Source organism: Helicoverpa armigera, chromosome 10 (assembly GCF_030705265.1).
Source record: "Helicoverpa armigera isolate CAAS_96S chromosome 10, ASM3070526v1, whole genome shotgun sequence".
Classification (NCBI taxonomy): Eukaryota; Metazoa; Arthropoda; class Insecta; order Lepidoptera; family Noctuidae; genus Helicoverpa; species Helicoverpa armigera.
This window is the reverse complement of record NC_087129.1, coordinates 4,435,673-4,448,138: the sequence shown is the minus strand read 5'-3', so window position 1 is coordinate 4,448,138 and position 12,466 is coordinate 4,435,673. Positions and strand designations below refer to the sequence as shown.

The following is a 12,466-nucleotide window of genomic DNA, read 5'->3' as shown; positions in this document are numbered from 1 at the left end:
ATCCAATTCTAGTTTTCATTATTTGCTGTTATAGCGGCACAAATACATCATCTAGAAAATTTCAGCTCTCTAACTATCACGGTTCATGAGATACAGCCTGGTGACAGACGGACGGACGGACAGATTAGCGAAAACAACAGGGTCCCGTCTTACCCTTTGGGTACGGAACCCTAAAAAGATACGGGTCATAATAGCAATAATATAAGTATTTAAGTACTTTTTTATCAGTGAGCATAGAACAAGTAATCTGGAATATTCCCAAACGGAAATAATAATATTTAAGTCGCACTACATATCAGTGTCTAATGTCGTGACCTTACAAATTACACTAAAATTACAAATTACAACGTTCAAAATAGAGACCGAATTTAGTATTCATAGATTTGATGATAAAAAAAAGTCGTGGTGGCCTAGTGGGCAAAGAATCAACCTCTCGAGTATGAGGGCGCGGGTTCGATTCCAGGTCATGCAAGTACCAATGCAACTATTCTAAGTTTGTATTTACTTTCTAAGTATATCTTATACACCAATGACTGTGTTTCGGATGGCACGTTAAACTGTAGGTCCCGGCTGTCATTGAACATCCTTGGCAGTCGTTACGGGTAGTCAGAAGACAGTAAGTCTGACACCAGTCTAACCAAGGGGTATCGGGTTGCCCGGGTAACTGGGTTGAGGAGGTCAGATAGGCAGTCGCACTGGTACTCAGCTGAATCCGGTTAGACTGGAAGCCGACCCCAACATAGTTTGGGAAAAGGCTCGGAGGATGAGATTTGATGATAACTTTATTTTCTTTAAAGGAGAACCCTATAAATACCTGGAGTGGTTGATACTATAGGGACTGATTTAGGAGCAACCAATTCGTCAATCGTTTTAGGTTCGTTAGATTGTGGCCCTTACAAATAATTCAAGGCAGACCTAAAGAGAGTAATACAACTAAAGACTCGAGAGAGCAAAGCTAGGTTTTAGGACCGCAGCAGTTGCTAATTTACATTAGGTAGATATTGTACACTTGAACAGTAGCAGTACCTAAAGGTCTATAAGTATCTAATTTCAACTAAGAAAGCAAATTTCTATTTATACACTTGCTCCACATTGGTCCTACAATTCGAGGAAACTAGAACTGATATGATATAATAGGTACGTCATTTCTCAAGTCCTTCGCCTAAGTATGATTTTAATGACTAAATAATGAGATTTCTGCTCTATCAAGACAAACATTTAGGTCGCAGAACGCATACAATAAACAATTATTAGCAAGAACACTCGGTCATAGCTATCTCTAATCGCACATTAAACATGTCAACATATGATTCATTGGATAACAAGATAAATACTGCAGACAAGCGTAATAGTAAATAAATGCAATGTGATGCATCGTCTGATAATATAAAACAAATATCTAAATAGACGTTTACACGCCAAGAATTCCTACCACCTTGCAAAAGAGTAAAAACCTAAAAGGTGGTCTTACAAAGTACGGTTTTGGTAGTAAGGGTTTGGTACTAGGCTTAGTTAGAACATCAACTTTATGAAAAACGATGGTATATTCCTAGTGGGTAGTAAAGCCGGTACTTTTTTAGGGTCACGTTTTATAATAAGGTGGCTAACGTGCATTTGACTTAGAAATATAATGGTTAAGGCTGATCCTATAATTAGGTAACAGGACAAAAATAGGCACGAGATGGCACTAAGCCTTATAAACCTAATAAGACATTTATTTTTTAAGCCAATGCCTAATAAGTATATCTGGTTAATTTTAGAAACCCATACTGATAGTTAAATCTCGTATGATACGCGAATATGTTAACATGACACTATCATTGTTGTAAATATTTTTGATAGTTATCATATTTTGCAAAACTTAAGCCAAAACATCCTTATTACTGAGATAACAATCCTTAGTGTGTCAAAAACTATAAGCACAGTTACGTATAAAAATATACTGCATAAAAAGTGATAAGATTTCAAAATATATAGGTATCACTCACGTAAATTGCAACATCGATAAAAAGCTCACTTTTATTTATGGCCATGCACTTCAAAATAAATACTCTGATCATGACGTCTTTGGTTTTATCAGGTTCTTTCCAAAATATATAATTAGTATTTTTGTTTTTATATCAGATTACTAGAAACATGTAAATGGTGCATAGTAAACCTATGAATTTTTGAAATATAGTAACCTATATTTCAAAAATTCTGTTTGTACAATTTCATGATAAAAATTTAGAGTATTCAAAGACAAGGCAAATATATAGGTACGGTACAAAAATAGCTACAGTTATTTTGCATGCAACAATAACCGTCTTAATACATAGTAATAAAACTTGAGAATTCATTTATCTTTGTAAATAAAACCACAAAATATGTAGTAATCTCGACTTTCATTCAAGGTTACGGATAAACTTAATCCCGTCATAACACACTCATAGCTGACGTATTCAATTTGATATACTTACTTACGCAACACGACTTTGAACTGCACCACATTTTTATCAAAATTATCTAAATCGCTTAAAGCCAACCAAGGCCTAACTAGATCACCAGAGCATTTAAAATGATATCAGTAAATTATAAACTTGATATAAAACATCCCCGCCTCAAACATTAAATTTTAAGAAACTAGAAAGGGAAAGATTCTTATTATTAACCCTTTGTAACTCGCTGAACAAACAGAGGGTAATATTTATGATTTCGCTTTCATTCTTAAACGTAACAACTCCTCCTACTTCGAAGGGTTCAATAAAATACTAGTCAAGGTTTTTTTCTATCTATTCCACTTCTAATTGATAGCACGTGCATGGTTTCCGTTCGGCCACGTGTCCATTGCCCTTTAATACCGATGATATGATATGCAAGTAGCACGAAACGGGATAAATTCAACTGAACACAGGAACCACTTGACATGCAAATAAAGGCAATTTGTTGATGCATGCTTTATTTTTTGAATTTAGAACCAAATATTGTTATTGGCTGTTTGAATGAACGATTGGCTGTTTGATGAAGTCTTGCCTTACAAACTCACAGTTAATCTGCATTTGAATGAGGAACCTTCAGCCATCAATCGAACATCGATACGTCATTACCGTCAAGCGCCGCACATGTTCATTAACAAGTTCCTCACACTTTACTTCATAAACACTCAAGTCCTCTATAAATAGACTAATCCACTCCCCAGATGTTTTCCTGGTTGTTTTTTGTTCCCGAACATGTCGCGTACCAACGTGGGAACTTGAATCTGGAAAAAATCTTCACAGATGTAGCGAATCTTGGTGCCTTAGACCACGTGTCACACAGGAAGAATCGATAATTTATGAAGGAGACGCGTGCCGACACTTGTGTAGACTAAGCGTTAGTTAACGGACTGTGAAATTGACCTACTATTTTAATTGCACTGTGACGACGGACACCCTTCAGGTAAACAGCTTGTGTCTTACATCAATCCATTTGTTCCGCTGTGTGCGTACGGAACAGTAGTGAAAATTAATAGCAGTCTTGTACTGTGTTTAATTGACCAAGTCAATTCTAATTATGTTACTTACATCATAATTAATCCTACTACCATTACGTATTAAAATGTATAGGTATATTGATACAATATTAATCGGTACTCAATTAGTTTTCTTTTTCTTTGATTCATTCGTTCATTGAGAGGAGAAAAAATCTTCGCTAAATTCACATCGCACATTCGCAAGACACACGCGAGTTACTCAGCCGTCATTTCTAGATGTAATTAGCTCTGTACAGTGCTAATCTTGTCTTCCAAATCTACAAAAAACATAAAATACATACGGTTACAAAACCGCATTGAAAAAATAAAAGTCATCACTCCCCCTTTAGACACGTTAATCACATTTTACTGCATTTATCGATATTTTCTTGCTAACTAAGACCATAATGCCTATACGAACGTCATAAAAAGATATGGAACTTATCTCTTATTTAAAGAAAAAATTGTTTCAACTTCTATGAAGACAGTCCGATTTCAATAATTTGTATAAGAATGAAGTATGAACTTCATTCGATTATTTTACAGTCCTTATGTGTTCTTGTCTATTGATTAACATACGGCATGTATCACATTAATGAATTTGGTTATATCCACTATTTGGTTAAACCTAGCAACATAAAAATAAAAATAGGTATGAAATAAAATACCTACTTACGCATTATTACAGAAAGCGATAACATTTTACGAATCTGTCACATCATGCTTATCTGATGATATCAACTGTAGATGTGATGACATCACATTGTTGCTAAGATCTTAAGTTCATAGAAAATGTGATAAGTATTTAGTGATGAAACTGATTTTGGAATAGGCACTATCCTTTTTTAAATAATCTTTGGTCAACTTACGTAAATACACCTTACCTATAAACCCATTACAGTTATCTAATTAAATACTTTCTTTAATTTAATAGATTCCTTCTAATACCTCTCTAGAATGGTTTTAATCCAGCCTTCTTCATATCGAAATCATCATCAAAATTAGGCCCTCTGTTCTAAACAAAAACCTAACATGGTGTACATCTAAAATTACAAACACAAACATCACAAAAATGCCGAAAATCGATCTCAGTGGCGTGCACTTGGTGAGGCCTATGGCCGACTGCGATAGGCTGATGATGATGATGAAACATCACAAATCCGATCTAAAATTATGTACTACGTAGTTGATTTAGCTGGTAATATAGGTAACTTGGGTTTTTGTAAGATAGCTTACGATTTTTTTTTGCTTCTAGTTTAGTCACAGCCGAATGTAGGTACAAAAACAAGGTCTAATAGGTCATCGCGTGTTTAAATCAGTGCATAAAAATGATATTAATGTCATAAAGTACCAAATCAGACAGATTCAATGAATATTTTATATTTATAGAACATTTATGTAGACACATGGAAACCACTAAATATGTTTAGCAAACGAAATAATTATTGTGAAATAACTAATCGTGTCAATGAACTCTTGACACATCGCATAATTTATCATTGCTATAACAATTTAATTAAATATCAATCATTCGTACTACAAATGTTACAATTTACATAACTTCACTATCAGTTCTATGACATCTTTGAACTAAGATTCGACTATAATTTATTTTCCATGTAAGAAGAGACCTTCGCCCAGCACTGGTACGATAAAAAAGGCTGTCGATGATGATGACTGTTGCATAAATTCAATTCTACAAACAATTTATTATCAAACAAGTGGCAACCCACAAAATATCAATGTGACAAAAACGTACCTAAAATAAGTGACTGATGGAGTGCGTCCTACCTGTAATGAACTATGCCGAAGCCGGAATGTGGTGCTGGTCCCTAAGTCCAGGGGCACTGAGCATGCGATGCAAAGTACTATTGGCGATGCAAAGATTCTAACTAGCGCCTCTAGTGTCAAAATTGTGAAGCTGTCTAAGAACGACACTTTGACAGATATCCGTACATTTTGTGTCAAAATACCGCACGTCAAATTAAAAAAAAAAAAGTGACAATTTTTATCGTGACATAAATTGTATAGAAAAGGCTGTCAGTGTCGTTCTTAGACAGCTTCTTAATGTCGCCACTAGAGGCGTGCGCGTAAAAATAGTAAATAGTTTCAGGACATCGTAATTCTTGAATATATCAAAATAAAACAAATATTTGATACCGGTTTTCTATTAAGAATAAGTACAACCTTAAACTTAGATCACAAATTAATTTCAATTATTATTTAATACAGTCATAACTCCATTCGATAAAATCACTAATTAATAAATTAAGGCCGTCTTCAGTCAGGCACGGAATATCGGATAGAATTACTGCAATGGATACAAATACTGGTACAAATAGAGATATTAATTTGTTATTTATTGGTGAATTTGTGATACTACATGCCAATCAAACAAAAGAAACCGGTCGAAATTACTCCACAGCGACAGTAAAACGTATCCAGCCAGTATTTTAACCGGTATTTCGTACCTCCGTGGGAACCTTCATAAATATATCATTCATCTATTTTAATAAAATTATACTATGGCCAGTTTCAACAATTTGAAATTGTACTAACATATCTAACTAGGCTATCTGAAACATATAAATACTCACACAATTGATACTTGTCTTTATCACACCTCAACTAATAATTTACAATAAAGATTGTATACCTATTACATTATAGTATTTAACAAAATACTTTGTTTTACGCAACTCCAATGATAAAAATGATGGCTTCGTTGATCGTTCATTTGAACTGACATCTATAACCTTAGGACTTACGCAATCACATCGAAGTGTTGGAGATCCGAATTTAAATTCGTTCAGATAACATTCCATACAATTTATGTGCTGATGTTTTATAAACTCCATTCATTAAATATTATCTGTTTCTTTGCTATCATTCTTTTTCTTGCCATACCTAAAGTGTTCCTCTATTTGTAACAAAGTTTTGTCTTTAGTCTCGGGTAAACATAAAAATAAGAATATGGTACCACACAGGGTGGATAACCCGTAGAAGAGATACGTTCCATGGTGACCTATACTTCTAAACATGGATGGCGCCGTCTTCACTACTCCGAAGAAAGCCACAGAAGTCATCATGACACTAATGCCTGAACACACTCCTTTAGTTTCGACGGCAAATAGTTCACCAACCATATTCCATGGCAGTGGACATATTCCCAAATTGGATACTACTATGTAGAATGCCATTAAACCTAATGAAATGAATGGTGATATGTGATGGATGACACCAGAGTCGTTAAGATACAGGTACAAAGCTAGTGAAATTAAAGATAACGATGTGAATACTCCACTGAATATAGCCATGGGCCTTCTACCTGATCTCCTGAGCATAATGCAAGCAGCGCCGAGTGACACGCATCGTAACACATCTATACTTAACATAGCGGCGTAGGCGTGTGAACTAGTCGAACCACTACCAATGAGTTCCTTCATCATCTCTGTAGTGTACGCACAAATAACGTTGACTCCAGAAAGTTGCGTTATAACGAAGAAGGTCGTCATAATACCTAATGGCTTATAAAACTCTGGCTTCTTTATGTTTGCTGCTATAATTTGCAATTTACTCTGATTATTGCCTTTCGCTGAAATATCAGCAATCATTTTATCAAGTTCAGTTTTCATAGCTGCACTGTTTCCTCTGTACCATTGATACGAGATTATGCATTCATCAATTCGCTGTTTAGACGCTAACCACGATGGTGATTCTGGTGCGTAATAAAGTATAACACCACCAATCAGTGGGAATAATCCACAAAGCAAAGAAGATATACTCCAATGCAGGAAAGTGCCAAATAAATGTGACATGAAAACACCCACTGCTATTCCTAAAGATAAAGCTGCTAAGAACAATCCTCTGTAAGCAGGGCTACTAAATTCTCCTACGTAGACTGGGCCAAGAGGGCCAAGCCACCCTTGACATAGCCCCGTGATAAATCTTCCTATTAAGATTAGAAACATGAGGTCATTTGAGAACCCAATAATCAACCAGCCAGCCACAAATGTGCCCGCCAGAAGTAGACTAGACATTCTTCTTCCAAGTCTATCCATCAAGTATCCCGACATCAGGTTACCGAAGAAGAGAGCCAATGATGATATGGCAGCTGAAAGAAAAATAAAAAATTGTTTAAGAAATGAAGCCTTCAATATTTAAAATATAGTTTGATCAGAGTCGAATATACATACCTACCCATGATACCAATTCTACGGAGAAGGCCTTTTTCCCCTTTGCATGTTGTAGTTGTGGAATTAAAATGGCGGAGATGCCTGAAGTGGCACCAGCCCCGAGGGTGAGCATGAACACACCAAATGAGATGATAGCCTGTGAACAATAACCATACATTAAACGTTTTATTTCTAACTAATATTTTAAAGCAAGGTACAGCTTGAAGAATTTGATACCCTTTTAGATTTTGTTCATAAGTGAGAAAGATTTCATCACATATTTACTTGATAAACCTGAATTTTATGATATTTTGGCCTTGCCAAGTTATTAAATAAGTCATTAAATGGTATTATGAGCTATTCGGAATGTGCTAGCTAAAAAATTTTTTATGGTGCTTTAGTTAATGGTGAACCAGATATCAAAGTAGGTACCTAATTACTTTAACCGAAACCAGTTGGCAAATGGTATTTTTTAAATGTTTGTTAAGAAACATATAATATCAGCTATATCTTCAGAAGGTATCAGTTAAATTATATTCAGCCTGTCTCATCAAATAATAAGTTAGTTACACGTGCCAGATCGCAAGCCAGATATATCCAGCCAGTAGCAGAAAATAGGAGCTAGATAATAAAACCAGTATAGGAAATAAATCTCGTTTCTTGTATTGGGAAAAATAATCCTAGATTTTACTTTGCGCATGATTTTATAAATGTTATTCTTCTTCCTGCCCTGTCCCGAGTTATAGCCGTTTCATCCTCACTTACTTTGTACCTCTGCGCTTCTCCCGATCCACATTCATACCTAACACACTCTTAGAAGCTCATGCTTCATACTTCACCATATTATTCCCATAGCACCCCAAACGACCAACTATAATTTTTTGCCACTGTCAAACTATCTCTGCTACTCACATTCCTACTTTATTGATCCCGTTTACATCACTGCCACATGTGCCTTTTTCTCATTCCTCGTTTATGGAATATACTAACACAATAGTAAGAGAAAGCAGAATACATTGTAAGAAGACAGACGTAGTGAACTTTGCGATTTATCTAGTAACTAGTACAACCACGTGTAACCTACTACTATCTAATAGTAGACAAACAATGCAAAATATGCACTATTCTTGTGATAACGCACAGATGATACAAGTGTATAGTTTTAGATGTATAACAGCTTCTAATACAATGTATGATTGCTCTATTACGTGGGAAGTGTTAAAAGGTGAGCATTTTGACAACGCAGCTAATACAACGGAACTTTAGAAACCTACACTCCCAACCTTTAATGAGTTATGACTAAGTGTTTTTTTTGCGTTTTATTAAAATAAAAAATATGTGTCCAATATTTTTTGGTAACCTAAGAGGTGGACTCATTAGAATCACTATTTTTTAACCCTGTCATCAAACCTTATCAAGTGCTAATTTATTTGTGAAAGTTTTTAATTGCCAAATATAGTATGTTTTCTCACAGATCACAGCGCCACATGGTAATTTGATACTCCTTTACGATGAAATAAAAAAATCATGAATTTATTCATGACTCGATATATTACGGAAAAAACTTGAATGGCTATGCTAATTCTAATGCTTCGGAAACCTCTTACAAAACGTGCTCATTTAACTTTTGACGTACCTAAATATTATGTTTAAATTGACCTTTCTAAAGCTATTTTCACGTGGTTGGGCATAAAAATCGCACGACTGTAGATAGTAGATAATACGGCTAAGCTATAATGCAAAAGATTAGGACAATATACATATATTGCTAGGTATTTCCAGTAATTTTACTATCCGTTTGTGGGATTCGGAAAAAACCAAGCCGTATTCAGTTTTCACCATACCCATCACATTTATGTCTATTCAGCCTCTAGGTCTCTGGAGAGTAAGAAAATTGGACTCGTTGAAGGGAATCGTTGTAGGCATGCATAAATAGATACAAATGTGAATTCAACTTTTTTACGGTGTTTTTTTTTAAGAATCTGATCCACTGATCCTATCGTAGAAAAATGAAATGATAAATATATTGTACCTCTAGCAATAAATAGTTAGGAAACAAATAAATATTAATTATGGGCAAACACCTCATCTTATTATTCATAAGAGGCACGAAGTTTTTTTCTTATTATATCTTTGTAGGACATCTGAAGACCAGAAAAATAAAGATAATGATCTATTTAGGTTTCCAAATACTCTTATTTGGAAACGAAATAAACAATTTCGAGGTGACTTGCATCTCGTGAGCAACAAACTTTGACATTTTCATTGATGTAAACAACAAACCTTATAGAACAAGTGTTTAGTCATAACACAAAAAAAAACATTATTACTAAAAATAAATATACCTACACAGAAATATACAACACTTTCCATTCATCAAAATCATTTCTTCAAACATGGCTGTACAGCAATTTTTCAACGTCAAAAATGTACAAAAAAACAGCTCAAAAACGCCTACCCTTGACGACTATTCGTATATGTTTTTGGTGGGAAGAAGTGGCGATACAAACTCTCTGGCAATCTTCCTCATCGTTGTCTTTCCCTTATCCCAATTTTATTTGGTGAAGGCGTCAGACGTTTCCTCCTTCCATACTCTTTATTGTTATTTATTTTAATCTACATAAAAATATTTGAGCCTCTCAACTGGTTTTTAAGTGAAAGTAGCTTGTTTTGGTCAAACAGGGCTTATGTCCTGCGTATAATTTATGGAAGTACCTTCATTGATACTTTAGGTAGATGAAATCATCGTAAAAAAATGAGCTAGACTACAAATGCCATCACTGGAAAACACTCAAACGTAATTAATGTGATTGTTTTTATATATGTATTTTTAAATAAATTCACAAAAAATCTGAACTATCTGATGAAGGTAATTGATTTCATTTTAATCTGGCTTTAAACAACCACCGTTAAATTACCTCTACATGGTAATAATTGAAGTAAAGGAAGTTATTTACTGATAATGTACGTAAGAATATCAAAACACTAGTAGATCCGGTCTTTAATCCGTATAATCTACAATCTAGGTGAGGGTTAATCCGTTTAAGTTTTAATTTATACAAAAACATATCAAACCTGTATCCATTGTTACCTCAAACGATAAATAAACTTTTCATACATCACACACACAATTGAATTTCGAATTCGAAAATTAGCACTTATTTTTGAAAATAGAACACACACCTGTCTCCTAAACGGGGATCGTTGGTTATTGAGGTATTCATCATTAGAAGCACTAAGTTCTTTCCCATTGTCCGTTGTTCCATTTTTATGGATTTTCTCTAACTCTGGCACTGTTCCGTCACCCATCTCAGAATGTTTCCGTGACACTGCATCACACATGATCCGAAACAACGACTTTATGAACCTCCGAACGCTTTGGAGATTGTGTTTTATCTTATCACCCACTCAAGTTAACCGTCGACGCCGTCGCGTAATGACATTTGTATTTTTATAATGAATACTACGAATGCACTGCACGTTTTGGACGGGACCGTATTATAAAACTGGTTTTGTCATAAACATGAACTTGCTTCAAATTGGACGGGAGTAGGACGTCTTTCACTTCCCGGTGCAGTTAAAGTGTGAAGCGAGACAAAATGTGGGTAGCTTTATATTAACAATCGTTGTTTATTTACAGAACAAGGTACACAAAAGTTTGAATTGTAGGAAAATACCAGCTTTGAGGCACGTGTTATCGTCGCCAGATATTTCGACAAACAACTTAATTATTGATTCATTCCTCTCGTTTCGACGAGTATCAAAGATTATTATGCATATAATTTAATCTTATGACTAATAAAATTGTAATATAATATACTTAGACGACCTTGCAAACCCAAGCTCCATTACAAATAAAGGGTTGACCCTGGTTCTCCTCAGGGCATGATGAAATCAAGGTGCCTACAATAATGTCATTTGTATCGAGTTTCGAATGATTTTGATGAAAATTATTAATGATATTAATCAAAAACAGTTGCTGTTCTCTGTTTTGGATTTTTGATCACTTTCCGAAAATAACTTTGCTTTCTTTCACCTTTTAAGCAATTCAGGAAACATAGCCGATTACAATAAGGTATGATGTTACGGCACTAGATTTAAATATAGGTGCAGAATAGGTCATTTTATGAAACCTAGGTTTAGGAACTGATTCTTTTGCTAACTGCTATCTAAACAAATTATTAATTACCCTTAATTCGACCCCAGTACTTAAACTACCATTAATTTTAAAACGTTTTGTATTAATGTGCAAATACGATTATCTTAATCGCGATAACAGACTAATGTCAGTTAATGGCTACTCAAGTACTAATTATTATGACAACAACATCAATACCGTACAAAATGTGTTTGTTTAAGAATTAAGTTTAATTGGTGTATTTACAGAAATGATTATTATCTGGACTGGATAATTCCTGAATAAGTTCGAGATCTACTTCAGGGCAGCTAGAAGAGGTAGTAGAATCCAACAAAGGATGTACATAATTCGTACTACTACAAAAAAAGTTTCTCACCATCTGCTCACTCACTTACTTGGATCAACACTGAATGGACTTACAAAATATGCTTCGGATTTTGAAGCTATAGTTGTGACTCAAGATGATGTTTTGTAATACACAGAATCTTCTTCTTCCTGCCCTGTTTCCAATTTATTTATGGTCAGCGCAATATGTGTCTTTCTCCCATTTCTCTCTAACAGACGTCATACTAACATCCACTCCCTTCTTATTCATGTTCTCTTTCAGGTAGTCAATCCATCTTTCCTCGGTCTGCCTCTACCACTCCATCCTTCCACATTCAT

The 12,466-nt window shown here is 34.8% G+C and overlaps 1 protein-coding gene across 1 annotated transcript; it reads right to left on the bottom strand.

Annotated features, from left to right (window-relative positions):
* Positions 1 to 5,642: 5,642 nt before the first annotated feature.
* Positions 5,643 to 11,261, bottom strand: LOC110371807 (facilitated trehalose transporter Tret1). Its single transcript, XM_021328200.3, has 3 exons — positions 10,849 to 11,261; positions 7,687 to 7,822; positions 5,643 to 7,604 (listed from the first exon to the last, which is right to left on the bottom strand). The coding sequence occupies exons 1-3, from the start codon at positions 11,005 to 11,007 to the stop codon at positions 6,352 to 6,354; spliced, it is 1,548 nt and encodes a 515-aa protein (XP_021183875.2). The 5' UTR covers positions 11,008 to 11,261; the 3' UTR covers positions 5,643 to 6,351.
* Between the last annotated feature and the right edge of the window lie 1,205 nt (positions 11,262 to 12,466).

Bases quoted from the DNA above. Each gene is read 5' to 3' on its own strand.
- LOC110371807 (XM_021328200.3), bottom strand. From the start codon at position 11,007: ATGTGTGATGCAGTGTCACGGAAACATTCTGAGATGGGTGACGGAACA. The intron at 7,823-10,848 runs GTGTGTGTTCTA...TATTGTTCACAG, and splicing joins GATCCCCGTTTAGGAGACAG to GCTATCATCTCATTTGGTGT. The intron at 7,605-7,686 runs GTATGTATATTC...TTTTTCTTTCAG, and splicing joins AGAATTGGTATCATGGGTAG to CTGCCATATCATCATTGGCT.